The sequence below is a fragment of the Leucoraja erinacea genome, chromosome 7, assembly GCF_028641065.1.
Source record: "Leucoraja erinacea ecotype New England chromosome 7, Leri_hhj_1, whole genome shotgun sequence".
Lineage (NCBI taxonomy): Eukaryota > Metazoa > Chordata > Chondrichthyes > Rajiformes > Rajidae > Leucoraja > Leucoraja erinaceus.
Genome location: NC_073383.1, coordinates 1,146,398 through 1,164,397, shown reverse-complemented (window position 1 = coordinate 1,164,397; position 18,000 = coordinate 1,146,398). Strand labels below are relative to the sequence as shown.

The window sequence follows — 18,000 nt, the reverse complement described above, 5'->3', positions numbered from 1 at the left end:
ACTATCGCCTCGTGTTATACTTGGTCGCGCTGATGTGCAGGGGGAATATTGGGAGCACCAAATGCAATAGATGAGGTTAGAAGAGGTGTCCCCCATTGAAATGTGTAGGAAGGAACTGCAGATGCTGGTTTGAACACCTCCGCTCAGTTTGCCTAAACCTACCTGATCTCCTGCTAAACACTTCAACTCCCCCTCCCATTCCCACACTGACCTTTCTGTCCTCGGCCTCCTCCATTGTCAGAGTGAGGCCCAGCGCAAATTGGAGGAACAGCACCTCATATTTCGCTTGGGTAGCTTACACCCCAGCGGTATGAACATTGACCTGCAACTTCAAATAGCCCTTGCTTTCCCTCACTCCATCCCCCCCCCTTCCCAGTTCTCCAGCCATTCTGACTGTCCTCCTGATTACATTGTATCTCTGTTTGCTTTGGTGTCACCTTATCCGAGCTAACAATGGTCGATTCTACATTTTTCTTAATTTGCATCTCTTTTGATCTCTTACATTTCCTTATTTCTGTAACTGTCTAGACCTGAAACATCTCCCATTCCTTCTATCCAGAGATGTTGCCTGTCCCGCTGAGTTACTCCAGCAATTTGTGTCTGCCCCTAATATGAAGCGGTTTCACCTGAAATAGCTACAGGAGTCCCTGGATGGAATAGAGAGAAGGGGTGTGGGGACAAGTGTCACATCTCCTGCGGTTGTAAAGCAAAGTCCCCGAGGAGAAGATGGATTGAGTGGGAAGGTTAACAAATAATATTGCTGCTGCTACTAATTAGTGTGAAGAAGAGTCCTAACCCAAAAAATGGCTGTTCATTTTCCTTCACAGATGTTGCCTCACTTGCTGAGTCGAGTCCTCCAGCACTATTTTATATACTGAGCTGTATCCTTGTTTATTTTATTTTCAATTTTCCATGCATTTTGAACTTCAAAATAAACAAAAATGTCCACTATTAACAACAGTAAATTTGAAGGATATCTTGCAGTGAAACCGCTGAAATAACAGAAGAAATTAATGCATTCAACTGCAAATAATTAAAAATGTTGTGTTAGATATAGCTCTTAGGGCTAACAAAATCAAGAGATGTAGGGAGAAAGCAGTAACGGGGTACTGATTTAGGATGATCAGCCATGATCATATTGAATGGCTGTGCTGGCTCGAAGGGCCGAACGGCCTACATTCTGCACCTATTTTCTATATTTCTAAAATAAATTCTAGTTGCAATTTCTGCAGCTCTAAATACGCATAAACAGTTACAAGAGTCTTTTCTGAAGAGTTTTGTGACAGAACGAACCTGACCCAAATTACATGCAAGGATACTGAGGATAACTGAGGGGGATGCCAACAGCATAGTCACGAATGGCGTTCAACACCCGTAGATCTCGAGCCATCTTCACAAATGTATCTGGAGGAAAGTTGCTGATAAAGCATTTACCAAAAGAGGCTGCCTGTGTCCAAAGTAAACAGAAGGTCAATACATATTGTACATTTGCTGTGATTTTATTTAATTTATTTTTCTGAATAAAAAATAAATGCAACAGGTGGCCATGACGATACATAACTTAACTAAATCTGTTGTGAAACAGACCCCGTGAGTTTTATAAATCCTAACCATCCTTATTGTCATTATTTTTGATATTGAAAAGGAGCAATTATTTCATTTTTTAGATGTTAATAGGGAAGCCAAAATGGGAGAAATTGCTGAACAGCTCATGATGTACAAGGAGCAATAAATATTTTAGTCTGCAACATTAATTGCTGCTAAGGGAAGATCGGAGCTCTGCTCTGCTTCTTTCCTTATCCATTTGTTGCCACGCTATCTTGAATTCCTCAAGCTAATATCTGAAAAGTCATTGTTTATCCAAAGCAAAATCATCATTGCCTCCTTTAGCGCAGCAGTAGAGTTGCTGCCTTACAGCGCCAGAGACCTGGGTTCAATCCCGATTACAGGTGCTGTCTGTACTGAGTTTGTACCTTCTCCCTGTGGCCATGTGGGTTTTCTCTGGGTGCTCCGGCTTCCTCCCACATTCCAAGAACGTGCAGGTTTGCAGGTTAATTGTTCCTAGTGTGTTGGATAAAACTAGTGTACGGGTGATCATTGGTTGGCGTGGAATCAGCGGGCCGAAGGGCCCGTTTCCACACTGTATTTCTAAACTAAACTACATTTCCAAATGTGTGTGTGTTACGTTATTAGAGGAATACAACAATAATAAAATAAAGTTTGGAATAAAGCTTAAAGGAATCCGAACATTTTATGGAATCCTTGTGTAAATTAACCAGCTTATTCTGTTTTTTTTCACAACCAGTACTTTTGCCAACATGTACATCTATACCACTGTTTTTAATTTACACATCAACATTTTAAAATCAACATTATACATTTGGTTTGGAAGACTCCTAAAAGAACAAGAGATTTTAAAGTTCACAACTATCAACTGCGTGAAGTGTTAATGGTATTTCTGGAAAGTTTATTCGGCTGAATAAACTAATCGATAAGGTTCTCATTAGAACCATTCCTTTATTCAGACATGAACTCATAGTTTGTTCAATTATGAAATTAGTTTGGAATAACTTTCAACAAAGTAAATTATATTAAATAATAATCTGTCGTACATTGAAAGCAATCATTGGTTTTAAGGTGCATTAAAGTGGTGGAGATGTATTTTACAAAGGACATGAAGATTTCCTTGCTCTTTGGTGCTCTGTTCCAAGCACGAGGGGTATATACAGTTGAAACTTACCCTCAGCAAGGCCTTCTGCATCTGGGGTTCATACTCATTGCCTGCCGCCTCAATGCATTGCTCCACAGCCTCATACAAGAGGTTTTGTTCCTTTATCTCTCGTAATTATTCATCATCTTTCGCGCTCTGTTTCTGTGAGGAGAAATGAAGATTGCATTATAATCTAACTGGCAAAGTTATGCATATGGGCTCCAAAATTATTTCATGTGGTTATTCACATGCCAAAATATAAATGTCATTTTTTCCCCCATGATTGGAACAATAAAACCCAAATAATATTAGGCAACCTTTCAGAATTAAATTTCATTAATTGAACGGGTTCTGTAAAAAAAAAATGGCAGACTGTTCCAAAGGTGATCAGTATTTGCACTTCATACTTCAAAATCAGATGCCAAAGACTGAGCTAACACAAATATCACACACAGCTGAAGTTAATTACAAGTCATTGTTTATCCTAAAGGGCAGAATTGTCATTATTTTTGATATTGAAAAGGAGCAATTATTTCATTTTTTTAGTTAATAGGGAAGCCAAATAGGGAGCCAAACAATGATTTTAGTCTGCAAAATTGCTGCTGCTAAGTGAAGATCGAGCTCTTGTTCTGTACAAGGAGCAATCAATAATATTTAGTCTGCAACATTAATCATTGCCTGCTAAGGAAGATCGTGAGCTCTGGTCTGCTTCTTTCTTTATCCATTTGTTGCCACGCTATCTTGAATTCCTCTGGTGCTAATATCATTGAAAAGTCAGGTTTGTTTGTTCCAAAGCAAAATCATCATTGCCTCATTTAGGGTACCTTCTCCCCGTTTTTTCACTGTATTTCCTCCCACATTCCAAAACTACATTTTCTAAATGTGTGTGTGTTACGTTATTAGAGGAATACAACAATAGTAAAATAAAGTTTGGAATAAAGCTTAAAGGAATCCGAACATTTTATGGAATCCTTGTGTAAATTAACCAGCTTATTCTGTTTTTTTTCACAACCAGTACTTTTGCCAACATGTACATCTATACCACTGTTTTTAATTTACACATCAACATTTTAAAATCAACATTATACATTTGGTTTGGAAGACTCCTAAAAGAACAAGAGATTTTAAAGTTCACAACTATCAACTGCGTGAAGTGTTAATGGTATTTCTGGAAAGTTTATTCGGCTGAATAAACTAATCGATAAGGTTCTCATTAGAACCATTCCTTTATTCAGACATGAACTCATAGTTTGTTCAATTATGAAATTAGTTTGGAATAACTTTCAACAAAGTAAATTATATTAAATAATAATCTGTCGTACATTGAAAGCAATCATTGGTTTTAAGGTGCATTAAAGTGGTGGAGATGTATTTTACAAAGGACATGAAGATTTCCTTGCTCTTTGGTGCTCTGTTCCAAGCACGAGGGGTATATACAGTTGAAACTTACCCTCAGCAAGGCCTTCTGCATCTGGGGTTCATACTCATTGCCTGCTGCCTCAATGCATTGCTCCACAGCCTCATACAAGAGGTTTTGTTCCTTTATCTCTCGTAAATATTCATCAGCTTTCTGGCTCTCTTTCTGTGAGTAGAAATGAAGATTGCATTATAATCTAACAGGCAAAGTTATGTATATGGTCTCCAAAATTATTTCATGTGGTTATTCACATGCCAAAATATAAATGTCATTTTTTCCCCCATGATTGGAACAATAAAACCCAAATAATATTAGGCAACCTTTCAGAATTAAATTTCATTAATTGAACGGGTTCTGTAAAAAAAAAATGGCAGACTGTTCCAAAGGTGATCAGTATTTGCACTTCATACTTCAAAATCAGATGCCAAAGACTGAGCTAACACAAACATCACACACAGCTGAAGTTAATTACAAGACTGCTTTGAATCAGTGGACTGAGCCATGTTCAAGGATTCATCAGTGGATCTGAATGAATACGGCAGTCGTTATTGACTTCATAGAGAAATGTATAGGTATGAACTTACAAAAAACAATTCCCAGTTTTTCTGAACAAGAAGCCATGAAACAGAAGATTTATAATCTGCTGAGGTCTACATCTGTAGCATGTAGGACTGGTAATCCAGATTGATACAAGAGGTCCAGGTACAACCATGTGAAGGCCATCATGGGAATGAAGAGACAAGTCTGCACTAAGTGGACTCACAGAGGGATGCTCGACAGTTGTGGCAGGGATTGCACGCTATCACCTTCTTCAAAGCAAACCCAGGGTAGCATACGCGACCACAACGCACTACTTCCAGGTGAGAATGCCTTTATGCTCGCTTTAAAGGTAGAACAATGACACATATACACAAACCCCTACAGACTATGCCAACCCTGTGATCTCAGTCTCCGAGGGTGAATTCACACACACAGTCCAGCTCACAAGGCGTAGATGGCCGAGTGATAAAGATCCATGCAGACCAACTGGCTACTCGGGGTACACAAGGACATCTTCAACGTATGTCTGCAGTCAGAGGTTCCCACCTGCTTCAATAGGACACATCATCACGGTGCCCAAGAAGTGCGTGATGGCCTGCCTTAGTGAGCACCGTCCACTAGTACTTTCATCCACAGGCTGGTTGTGGGGCAAATCAAATCTTGCCTCAGAAATGACAAATCCACTTCAATTTGCCTATTACCACAACAGGTCAATAGCAGATGCCATCTCTCTGGCTCTCCATTCTGCTCTGAACCATCTGGATAACAGGATCGCACACGTCAGGAAGGAACTGCAGATGCTGATTTACACCAGAGTAAGACACAAAATGCTGGAGTAACTCAGTGGGACAGGCAGCATCTCTAGAGAGAAGGAACAGGTGACTTGACTTGTTAAGTATCCAAGAGACTTCACTCTGGCACAATGCCCTGAAGTTAATTAAGTACCTACAATTCTAAACAACCTCTTGTGCCCACAATCTGAACACAAGGAACATAAAAGGGATTTGGAAAATGAAGCACAAAATGGAGAATCAGCATTGAAGGAGATGTTGGTCATTTGGCTTTTTTTTTTAAATGCAGTATATTATATTTCATGGGAATAATCATTTGTGCACAATTTAGGATTACCACATTGACTTCCCAGGCTATGAGCTGGAACACCAGGGAAAGATTATGTGCATTTATGGAGCTATGGAGGTTCTGCTCAAAATTATTGGCCTTCATTATTATTTTACCCTTGGGTTACGAGTGAAATAATAATGGAGTTTCTATTGCACACTGAATTAGTGGAAACTTCAGACACGGCCTAGATTTGTAATCATACTTCTATAATTTAATTGCATTTAAATTTGAGGAAACTGTGGTAAATGGTAACATGAAAATTTAGGAACATTTGTAAAAGAATCAACAAGTCTCGTGAGATGGCAAGGACAATGGAAATGGTGCTAAATTCATATTTAGAAGGGATTTTGATGCTTAATGGTAACATAATTCAATGATCACATTGAATGACGGTGCTGACTCGAAGGCCTACTCCTGCACCTATTGTCTATAATATTTTTGTAAACATTAGTGACTCATCGAGATCATAATTGATTCCAAAGTATTGAAGTTAAAAGGGAAGTATTGCAAGATAACATTGCGCAGACTGTGAGAGTAGGCGGACGAATGGCAATAGAGTGCACTGCAACAGAATATAAAATGTGAACTCGTGGAAACAGCCAGAACAAGGAAAGCTTACAAAAGCAGTTTTGATTCTTAATAGTAATTATGAACTCTAAATATAAATAGAGATCTCTAATAGGTGGGAGCACAGAAAGAGAGGAAAAAAAAGACAGGAGATATTTCAGAATGGCGTGCGCGAAATATGATGTGAAACCAAAGGAGAGATGACCAAGAGTTAGGTCATGGAGGAGAATCCTGAAGATCCTTAAATCTGTAGCACTGAGATGGGGAGAAATTAGGTCACAAAAGGATTTAAACAAAATTAAAGAAAAGTGACAAGGCTGGTCATAAAGGATTTAATCTATTTGCAGAAGATGGAGGATGAAGCTCGTTATTTGCCTTAACTTCGATCATCAACATTAAATTATTCTAAATTCTGATTAAGAAACAATTATTCTAAATATAAAACTAATGGAAAGACTAAGAGCAATATATACCTCATATTCTTTATGAGCTTCCAGCAGTAATGCACCAGGTGCCATGGAGGCAATTTTAAAAATATCTTGGCAGGCAGCTGAAAACAAAGTAAATCAATAATGACTAAAAGCTCACAAAATCACATTGCTTGCACCACAAAATGAGATTTCAAAAATAGTTGATACAAGGAACAGCAGATGCTGATTTACAAAAAAAGACACAACGTGCTGGAGTAACTCAGCGATCGGGCAGCATCTCTAGAGAACATAAACAGGTGATGTTTGGGGTCAGAACCCTTCTTCAGGCTGGTTGTGCTGGTGATGGGGCAGGGGAGGGGAGAAAGTTGGAAGAAAGGAGAAGACAAAGCCTGGAAGTGGATAGATGCGAGGAATATTTTTGATAGGTAAAGGCCGGAGATTAAAAGACAAAAGGTGTGAGATATGGATAAAACAGGTGTAAATTGTGAAGCCAAGGGAGAAAAGTGTAGGTGGAAGGGCCAGAAATGGGAGCAAGTCCAGGTGGGACACAGGGAAGAGAGGTATGGAAGGGGAAAGGGAAAAAAGGGGTTGTTTGTAGGTTAGCTAGCATTGGAGAATTCAATGTTCATACCATTTGGTGGTCAGCTATCCAAATGGAATACGAGGTGATATTCCTCCAGTTTGTGTGTGACTTGATTTTGGTAATGGAGAAGGCCCAGGACACAAAGTACTCGAATGGGAAGAGGAGTTAAAATGGTTAGTAACCGGGAGATCCAGCAGGCACGGGCAGGCCGAATGCAAATGCTCAGCGAAACTGTCACCGTATATGCTCCTGGTCTCGCCGATGTAAAGGAGGCCACATCGGCAACACTGAATGCAGTAGATGAGGTTACAATAGTTGCATGTGAACCTCTGCCTCACCTGGCAGGACTGCTGGAGCCCCTGGATGGATGCGAGGGAAGTGGTAAAGGGGAAAGTACCTAGGGAGGGGATGGGTTGGGTAGGAAAGGATGAATGAACCAGGGGTCGCGAAGGGAGACAGATACAAAATGCTGGAGTAACTCAGCGGGACAGGCAGCATCTCTGGAGAGAAGGAATGGGTGACGTTTCGGGTCGAGACCCTTATTCAGATGAACCCTGCGAAGGGAGCGGTTTCTGCAGAAGGTGTAAAGGGGTGGGATGGGAATATGTCGGATCATGCGGAAGGTGGTGGAAATGATGGAGAATGAGATTAGAGATATATATAAAATATTATATAAATATGTACAAAATCACTCTATCAGGTAAAAATAGATCTATTTTTAAATGTAAAGACTGTGACACGAAAACATTAAGTATTTCTGCATCCATCTCCCTTTCTGCATTTCCAACATTGTTTTATTGAAAAGTTCCCAGTTTACGAGTAACATAATATTTAACCCAAGTGATGATTTTTGTATTGAACACAGTACTTACGTGGGACCTCATGTAGAAACTCATGAGTGTTTGAGCTAATAATACGAACCCCATCGATCTCAGGTACTAAATGAACATCCTCATCGAGATAAAATCTGAGTTTTAGTTTAGGATTTAAATATATTCAGCGCTTATGAATAGTTAATGTTAGTCCATAAATGAATCATCACATGCAATTACATTTTCACTGAGCAAACTACTCCATGTGGCTGTAAATTAGAAACAATGCTATTTTTTTTTATTGAATGCAAAACTAAGTGAATATTTTCTTTGTTCCATCTTCAATTTACAAATTAGACTCATTCTTTTTACAAGCACTCAAGTTTGAAACTTTAGCATAAATACTCTGTAGCAGCAGTTACATGTGTTTTGTTTGACGTTCTCCCTCGCCAGTTGTTCCAATGCCTCCACAAACTATAAAATGTTCTACACACTTAGCTGAGGAAACTCTGGTTTGTAAAATACGGGCAACCGCTGCCACACCTGAGTTAAGAAGGTGGTGAATATTCTATGGTTTCTGTGTTGTCCTATGCTATCTGTGCCTTTTCACCCTCACATATTCCTACGTTTCAAAAGCACGACATAAACATTAGATCGATCATTTGCAGCAACAGCATAAGGATACTTGATGGTCTCCTCCGCTCTTCCAGCTATGAAAAGCAATTTATCCCAGATTCCAATTACTGTAGGATTGCTGCTTTTTGGTCTGTTACACCTGAAAAAGCAAAACAAAGGGTTATCAAAGCTAACATTCTTTTCTTACACACATACAAACATAATTAAGATAAAGGAGTTACTGTTAAGGATTGTGTGTTTTTTTTTTTGTTAAACACTGGTTCACTGTAAATTTAGACGTATTTTAATTCACATTGATTATGACTGGCCAAAATTGACTAATTACTAGTGTTGTGGGGTATTTGACATATTTATTCAATTATTGACTACTGAAAACCACTCCACAGAAATCTTCCTCAGAAGATGTAATAGCACAGTTCAAACACATGACCTGTTCAGATTAAAACAAAATAAATAAATGCAATAAAACATAAGCTCTTAAGTCACAGGAGGAGAATTAGCCCATTCTGTCCATTGAGTCTACTCTGCATTTCAATCATGGCTGATCTATCTTTCCCTGTCAACCCCATTTTCCTGCCTTCTCCCCGTAACCTTTGACACCCTTGCCCATCAAGAACCCATCAATCTTTGTTTTAAAAATACTCACAGACTTGGCACCTTCCGCCGTCTGTGTCAGTGAATTTCACAGATTCCCACCCACAGGCTTCCTCATCTCCTATTTAAAGGTGCGCCCTTTTATTCTGAGGCTGTGCCCTCTTGTCCTACACTTCCTCCGAGAGGAAACATCCTCTCCACATCCATTCTGTCCAAGCCTTTCACTATTTGGTAAGTTTCAATGAGATCCTCCCTCATCCTTCTAAACTGCAGCGAGCACAGACCCAGAGTCGTCAAACGCTCCTCATATGTTTACCCAATTATCCCCGGGGATCATTCTCATGAACCTCCTCTGGACCCTCTCCAATGCCAGCACACCCTCCCTCAGATATGGTGTCCAAAAGTGCTTACAATGCGGTCTGACCAGTGCCTCATAAAGCCTCAGCATTACATCCCTGTTTTTATATTATCGTTCTCTCGAAATAACTACCAATTTAACCAGCAAATTCACTTTTTGGTACTCCTGCAACAGCACTCCCAAGTCCCTTTGCACCTCCGATTTCTGAATCCTCTGCAAATTTAGAAAGTATCTACTTCTTCATTCCTATTACCAAAGGGCATGACTGCATATTTGCTATCCTGTATATCTTCTGCCACTTCTCTGCCCACTCTCCCAACCTGTCCAAGTCCTTCTGCAGACTCCCTGCTTCCTCTACGGTATCTATCTTTGTATCACCCACAAATGTGGCCACAGAAGCATCAATTCCATCATCCAAATCATTGATATATAACATGAAAAGTAGTGGAACCAACACTGACCCCCTGCTGAACACCATGTCACCGGCAGCCAGCCAGTAAAGGCCCACTTTATTCCCACTCTTTGCCTTCTCCCATTCAGCTAACCTTCTATCCATAATACTATCTTCCCTCCAGGACCTGTGCACCTTCCTTTCGTTTTACGAAACAGTTAGAACATAACTGGTTTTTTTTTAAGTGCCTTCAGATGGAGAGGAAAAACTTGAAACGCAACAGAGAAAGGGTCAGAATGGATTTAGCAAGTTGCTCTGATAGAGACCTGGCATTGAGATGATATGTAACATCATTATTCTATGATTCACACCACTTCTTATCCAGCTTTTAACATTCATTTCTGAACTCTGAGCACAGCCAAGGAACGACCACCCAGCATCTTTCATCTTGTAACCTTTAAGCGATGTATAAGGGAGGCTCTCTCTCAAATTCTGTTCCTCTGAAGATGTGACCATGGATAAATGATGAACATCCTGGAGAAGTCCAATAGCAATCTTGCTCCTAGTCGGGCTCACTGCAGATCAGAAAGATCACCACATTTCTTTGCTTTTTAATGAGATATTAAATAGAGGCTCTGCCTTCACGAGGTAGAGTGGATAAAACAAATTTAAAAGGAATCAGGCAACAAAGAACATCTTTATACACTCAACACTATTCATATGGAGAGGATCAGTACTAAAGTGTCATTACTGAGAGAACTGAGCAGATGGAACCCAGCGCAGTGCAGCACAGGAAGGGGCTGGCACATGATCCATAGCCGCTATTCCCTGAACTTCCATGTGCCTGTCCAAAAGCCTCTTAAATGTCATCGTATCTGCCTCCACCACCACTCCTGGCAGCGTGTTCCAGGCCCCCACCCCTCTCTGGGTAAAAAACGTGCCCCGCACATCTCCATTAATCTTTTCCCCTCCACCTCACGGCTAAGCTCTCTGTGTTGGACATTTCCATCCTGGGAAAAAAGGTTCTGGCTGTCTACCCTATCTAGGGCTCTCTTAATTATATATACTTCTTTCAAGTTTCCCCTCAACCTCTGATGTTCCAGAGAGAACAATCCATGTCAATCAAACCTCTTCCTGTAGCAGAAAATCTAATATTAATTTAGTTTAGAGATGAAGCGCAGAAACAGGCCCTTTGGCCCACCGGGTCCACACCAACCAGCAATCCCCGCAAATTAACACTATCCTACACACACTAAGGACAATATACATTTATACCAATCCAATTAACCTACAAACCTGCACCTTTTTGGAGTGTGGGGGAAAACTGAAGATATCGGAGAAAACCCACGGGGTCAAAGGGAGAACGTACAAACTCTGTACAGACAGCACCCGTAGTTGGGATCAAACCTGGGTCTCTGGTGCTGCAAGCGCTGTAAGGCAGCAAATCTACTACTGCGCCACCGTGCCACATTGCAGGCAGTATTCTGGTGCGTTTGCTACTTTTCTGCAGGGAGCATTGGGAGAATCACGCCAGATCGTTCACACATGCCATCAGTATCCTAACTCGGAGAATGTCGAACTGCTAGTGATGAAAAGTCCTCAGTTGGCCACTATCAACTTATGTATAGACTTATCAACAGATCTAAAAATTAATCCAATTAACCATGAGTCACATCTGGCAACACCATGCCACCTTGCAACTTACCAGACAAACTGTTTAGGTGCTGTTTGGAAATTCGTGTCAACCATGCACAGCATGTCCTGGAAAAATGCACGGGACACATTTAATTTTGTATAATAGAAACCTTGTTTACATATTTATGTAACTAGATCAATAAAGCAGATACGTAAACATTCAGCATACCAAACAAAACTTCCCTTTTACAGATAGTGCTGCTCAAATGCGAGTTATGTTCCTAGAAAACTCATGCTGCAGAAAATCTGGTTCTGAAGACAATGGTGTCAATGGGAGAAAGAGAGTTGGGGGCAAAAGAGTTGTAGGCTTGTAAAAACAAAGCTAATTTCATAGGATTTTCAAACAAAAACAGTATTTTCAATTGCCATAAGTTTGATTTTCAAGCCGAGATTGACAGGTTCTTAATTAATAAGGATGTCAAAGGTTATGAAAAGGCAGAAGAATGGGGTTGAGATGGAAAGATAGATCAGTCATAATTTAAGTTTTGAAGTCGGATGGAAGCTGCATACCCAAATCTCGTTGCACTTGTGTGCAATGACAATAAAATATATTATTATTAAATGGTGGAGTAGACGCGATGGGCTGAAAAGCCTAATTCTGCTCCTATGACATTAACTATTTAGGTACTGCAAGCTAAAAATACTAAAGGCTGTGTGTTACATTGTGTAATAGGTTTTGTTGCACAAATGTCAATAGAAGAAATTGCCTGCCAATTTCAATGGCAACCTAGCGTTAAACCATTTAATCAGACAATGTTTTCTGATTATTGAGGGGAAATATTTTTTCCCTGAACTGTTTTAATCCAAGACAGCTTTATTTCTTGCTCTTATAATTTCCAAAATAACTTTTAAATGGTTCTCTACTTCAATGCAAATAGTGTTCCCTAATTCATCACTTGCATTACATTAAATTTGTTTTGTATTATACATTTCCCTTTTCGTAATTCATTAGTTTTCGCCCTGTCCTGGATTGTCCAACCCTTTTCCACTCTTTAGTAAGATAATTTCTCATGCTCAAAATACAATTAACTGTGAAATATCCAACTATAAAATCTTTGTACAAGGTAGAGTTATAAGAAAAATACATTGAACAGAAATTCAACCTTTGTAGAGTATGCCTAATGTGCATTATGGAACACTAGATATTATATTCTGTTGATCATGGACCAAAATTTTGGAAATGGAGCAGAAATAGTAGCTATTAAATTTGCACACGTCTATGCAGAGCATGGATTTCTTCTCACGAAATGTCCTAATTGGAAACATTGCCTGTTCATTCCCTCCCCAGATGCTGCCTGCATTCCAATTTCAGCTCCAAATGTGAGGAACTCATGAACTTCTTTGTCAGTAAGACCGAGGCTAGGTCATCAGCTACCAGTGCTATTTTTCCCTCCATGTCCAACCCACCAGCCAAATATCCTCTTGTGGTGCGTGGGTCTCAAAAGTAAGCACGAAGTCCAGTGTTTTGAGAGGCACCTTTAATTATGTTCCTCCCGGTTGTAGGGAAGACCAAACCAAAGATCCTATAGCAGAGCAAGATGGGTTACTCTCACGCAAACGTGAGGTACACTCATGGGCGGATTCATGGGTGATTATAGGACACATTTTAGCAACCTGACTCCGCCATCTTGGTCCGCCATCTTGCTCCGCTTTCTTGCTCCCGCCTTCTTGCTTCCGGCCAAAGATTGGATCCGCAGCGGGGAGAAGGAGTGCGGGGCCTGGGGCAGCGGGGAGAGAGAGTGCGGGGCAGAGTGCGGGGTAGCGGGGAGAGAGAGTGTGGGGCCCGGGGCAGCGGGGAGAGGGAGTGTGGGGTCCGGGGCAGCGGGGGAGAGAGAGTGTGGGGACCGGGGCCAGGGAGTGTGGGGCCCTGCCGGGGAGAGAGATGCGGGGCAGCGGGGGAGAGGGAGTGTGGGGCCCGGGGCGGCGGGGAGAAGGAGGGCGGGGCCGGGGGCAGCGGGGAGAGAGAGTGCGGGGCCCGGGGCGGCGAGGAGAGGGACATAAGAGGGGGGACATTGTAGTGAGGGAGCAGGCGAGAGAGTGCCGGGGGGATAAGGCCTAGTGTGTGTGAAGTTGCAGGGAGGTTTACAATGTTTCTTATTTACAATGTTTCTTATTTAATGTCCCTTGTCTAGTCTGAAATAAAGTTCATTATTGGATTAGAAGAAATATAATTGTGTGTGTTATATACATTTGTATAATTTTCATGTATGTGTCTTTATAAACATTTTATTCTTTAACAAGAATCAACAGAATTATGAAACTAACAGAATTATGAATCTAACCCTATAATCACGCACAAAAAAGTCCCCCCTGTCCTCACCCTGCGAGTCGGGTCGGTTCCGGTTACTACAAAATCAACTCAAACACTGCTTGTGAGCCATTTAAAAAGAAATGATTTAAAAAACATTAAAAAAGACAATTACCAGAATCAAATTTTATTCTTGACAAGAAGTTTGAACTGACAGATTTATGAATCTGACCCACACAAACTGTTGCCCCGCAACATTGATTACAGTGCGAGTCGGGTCGGGATAGGTAGGCTCAGGTTGCTAAAATGGGCGTGGAAAAATGCCCATGATCCCCTCCATAGCGTACTACACGTCAGTCCATTGCATTTAGCAGGAGTAGCCTATCTTGCTCTGCTATAGGATCTTTGGACCAAACAAGAGAAAGATGGCACCCAAATCCCTGCCTTTAAACCCTCTGGCTAAGGGCCGCCTCCGGACTGAACCACTCCCGTGCCGAGGGGTTCGACAGTATGATGGCACGACCCTTGGGAGCCGCCACACTACAGGTTTCCCTCATTGCAGCCTGAACTTGCTTCTTCTAACTTTCTTCTACCTTCCTTCGTGCCCACTTCAATCTAAATTTATCTATCACATAGCATTCCAGATGACAATTAATCTGCTGAAATTTTCAGCATATTGTTTTTATTTCGTGTTCCAGTTTCCGCAACTTTTTCATTCAGAATTTCACTCAATTATTGTGTTTGAACGCCACAACATTACAAGAAAATCATTCCAATTATGTTGGAAATTGTAAATAAAATCTGATCTGGCAGCATCAGTGGGAAAAGAAATATAACATAATAAAATGTGATCTAAAAGCAGAAAATGTAAAATGTTGGAAATACTGAGCAGGTCAGGTGCATCTGCTGGAATAAAAATCATTTCCGATGAGGGAGTCTTCAACAGAAGTGAGAAAGGAAGAAACAAGTTTGTCGCAGTAGCAGAGAAGATGTGGAAGGTAGAACAAAGGAACATTCTCAGAGAGTAAAATTGTGCAGCAAGTGGGAACAGATTATGCTACCATGGCGATATAATGTTGCTCATGTGGTCCTAAAATACTTAGAAATGTCCAGCACCGAGACTGTACATATAGAGGAAAAGATAAAAGGATGGCAAACAAAATGGCCCTTACATAAACATAGTGAATGAATGAGTTATCCAGAATTGGAGAATTCAATGGAGCCCGGCAGAATGGACTGTGTTCTATCATATTTTGACTCACCTTCAATGAAGAATAGCCCAGCCAAATACTGCCAGTGTCTGTGAACAGAGCGAGCCATTTATAATTGAATGAAATGGCAATTTGGGTAAATCCACCTACTTGAGGACCAAGACCAGGAGGACTCTGTAATAGAAAACATTTACATTAAGCAAATTACATTAAGTAAATGATCATTTTTTCATCAACGACTTTTCTCTCTAGTTTCTTAACATTAAACATCTTTGTTTTTGTTTAATTATGTGCCTCATGCATAGATCTTGTGTTTATACTTATTCTCCAATTTTCTCTACTGTAAAATAGCATCACAGTGAGCAGTGGGAAGTAACTGCATGCTGCATTTAGTTAAGCAACTGTCTCTTACCAACTCATGGCTAATTGTCATGTACCAGAAATATCAGGAACATGATATTATGATGCACCATTGTACTTTATAACATTCTTTAAATTATCCTGCAGATCCAATATACTTCTCAGTTTAGGTCACTTTAGAAAGATCACGGAAATAAACCATTTCTCTTCTACATTTTAGTTACTACCACCTAACTTTGTTACTTGGCTAAGGACTTACTGATAATTATGTTGCTGTACACTGGGACCCTGCTTAGATCAGCGTGCAAATAGCTGATCTGTTCAAGTGCTCTTGGTCTTCAGTCTAAACACATCCCCAAAGCCATCGATTTGGCCTATGGGAGGGTTGCATGTAAGGTCATCGGGTCAAAGGGCGTGACGCACAGAGCAGCTCAATCCACGTGGAGTGCATGGCAGCTTTCACCATAGACAGTTAATGCACAAAACCCGTACTTTCTTACCCATTAAAAACCGCCAAAACGGTCATTTTTTGTGCTGTAAATAATTGTGGAAATTGGGGTAAGCGTGAGAGACATTTATCCTACTTCAGAATTGCAAAAGTGAGGAGAAATGATGGTGGAGAGAAGTGCCAGCTAAAGGGACAACAACAGCTAACGTGGTTGGCGAACATTGGCCATGCAGATATCAAGATTGAAAATATTGGCAATTACCGCATTTGCTCACTGCATTTCATCAACAGTAAGGCATTATTTGTGTTTTTTCTTGATTCCTTTCGTATCTAAAAAGTTTCAGAAGTGATAAATCTGGTTGTAAAATGTTTAAATTGCCCATGGTTCTGAAGTGGGTTTTTACATGCAAAAAGAAAACACTTCTGAAGCTAAATTTATCATTAAAAAAATCGCCAGACTTACGAGTGGTGTGTGGAAAAGTAAGTTTTCTATCATTATGCTACTAAGATGTATATTTTGGCAAATAATAAAATGTCCTGACAGCTTAAACACCCACTCCCTTTCAAAGATATTGTCAATTTGCTGAGATTATGTCCAATTAACACCTGACAATTATGCCATTCCTTGGCTTGCATCCGAGTAAAATGTAATTCAAAACCCACACATGGGTTGCGATTTTTTTTTAATGATAAATTTTGCTTCAGAAGCGTTTTCTTTTTGCGTGTAAAAACCCACTTGAGAACCATGGGTGATTTTAAAATTTTACAGCCAGATTTATCACTTCTGAAACTTTTTAGATAACAATCAAGAAAAAACACAAATTATGCCTTACTGTTGATGAAATGCAGTGAGCAAACGCTATAATTCCCAATATTTTCAATCATGATATCTGCAATGTTCGCCAACCACTTTAGCTGTTGTTGGCCCTTCAGTTGCTGCTTCTCTCTACCATCATTTCTCTTCACTTTTGGAATTCTGAAGTAGGTTAAATGTCTCTCAAGCTTACCCCGATTTCCATAATTATAAACAGCGCAAAAATTGACCATTTCTGTGGTTTTTAACAGGTCCGCGACCCTGGGGACAATGGTAGGTGCTTACCTGCAGTTCACCGCGGGTACTCCAATTGGCGTTGTGTGGCAACAATGCGGGTCAAGGGTCATGACATCAACTGCCATGCAACCTCTCTATAGACCAACATCTGCAGTTCATTCGTACACAGGATTGTAGCCCATTTGCATTCCAACAGCAGCATTCAAATTCAAATGCCATTTGGTTGTCCAAGCCACTTAAATGCTATCAACTTGACAAATGTTGGACATATTTGAATCATGATTTAGCTTATTGTGTAAACTACATCGCTTACAATGCTCAGGCAGATTTTCTGCTTACCACAGATTTGTAGGATGCATTATCTAAGACGTACAAATCCTTCCCAGTAGCCAGAATAATTTTAGTTTGTCGATCTTCCATTAATACAGCCCAACATGTTGGTGGACATTTTAATCCTGTTGGAAAAATATTTTAATATAACTTTAAATCAAATATTTTAATCTAGAATATTTTCACTCATATATAACTTATTTGAATAAAGATGAAACACCACACATTGGTTTCACTAGGCTAGTATTATTATAATTATGGGGATCCATAAACGGCAGGAGGAAATTTAAAGTTGCTATTGAATAATGGACGAAGACAAACAAAATTGTGGGAGCATCACATTGACATTAATAATAATAATCTGTACTTAGATGGATTCATGCAGCGGCTGCAGGTGGGGTGTTTCACTGCCTTTCACATCTCGGCCTGTACATCAGCCCAATCTAACCCCAGCAACTGGTTCCTTTAACAGCAAGGCAGACCACTTCCCCAAAAC

General features: G+C 40.3%; 1 protein-coding gene across 1 annotated transcript in view; it reads right to left on the bottom strand.

Annotated features, from left to right (window-relative positions):
* The window catches only part of vps16 (VPS16 core subunit of CORVET and HOPS complexes), a 61,092-nt gene that overhangs the window by 30,319 nt on the left and 12,773 nt on the right, over nt 1–18,000 (bottom strand). The window contains exons 6-13 of the mRNA XM_055637643.1: nt 17,514–17,629; nt 15,367–15,489; nt 11,867–11,922; nt 8,868–8,957; nt 8,243–8,337; nt 6,830–6,906; nt 4,161–4,292; nt 1,320–1,447 (exon numbers count right to left, since the gene is read on the bottom strand). Of these exons, the coding sequence (XP_055493618.1) occupies nt 1,320–1,447; nt 4,161–4,292; nt 6,830–6,906; nt 8,243–8,337; nt 8,868–8,957; nt 11,867–11,922; nt 15,367–15,489; nt 17,514–17,629 (817 nt within the window). The remainder of the gene's footprint in view (nt 1–1,319; nt 1,448–4,160; nt 4,293–6,829; nt 6,907–8,242; nt 8,338–8,867; nt 8,958–11,866; nt 11,923–15,366; nt 15,490–17,513; nt 17,630–18,000) is intronic.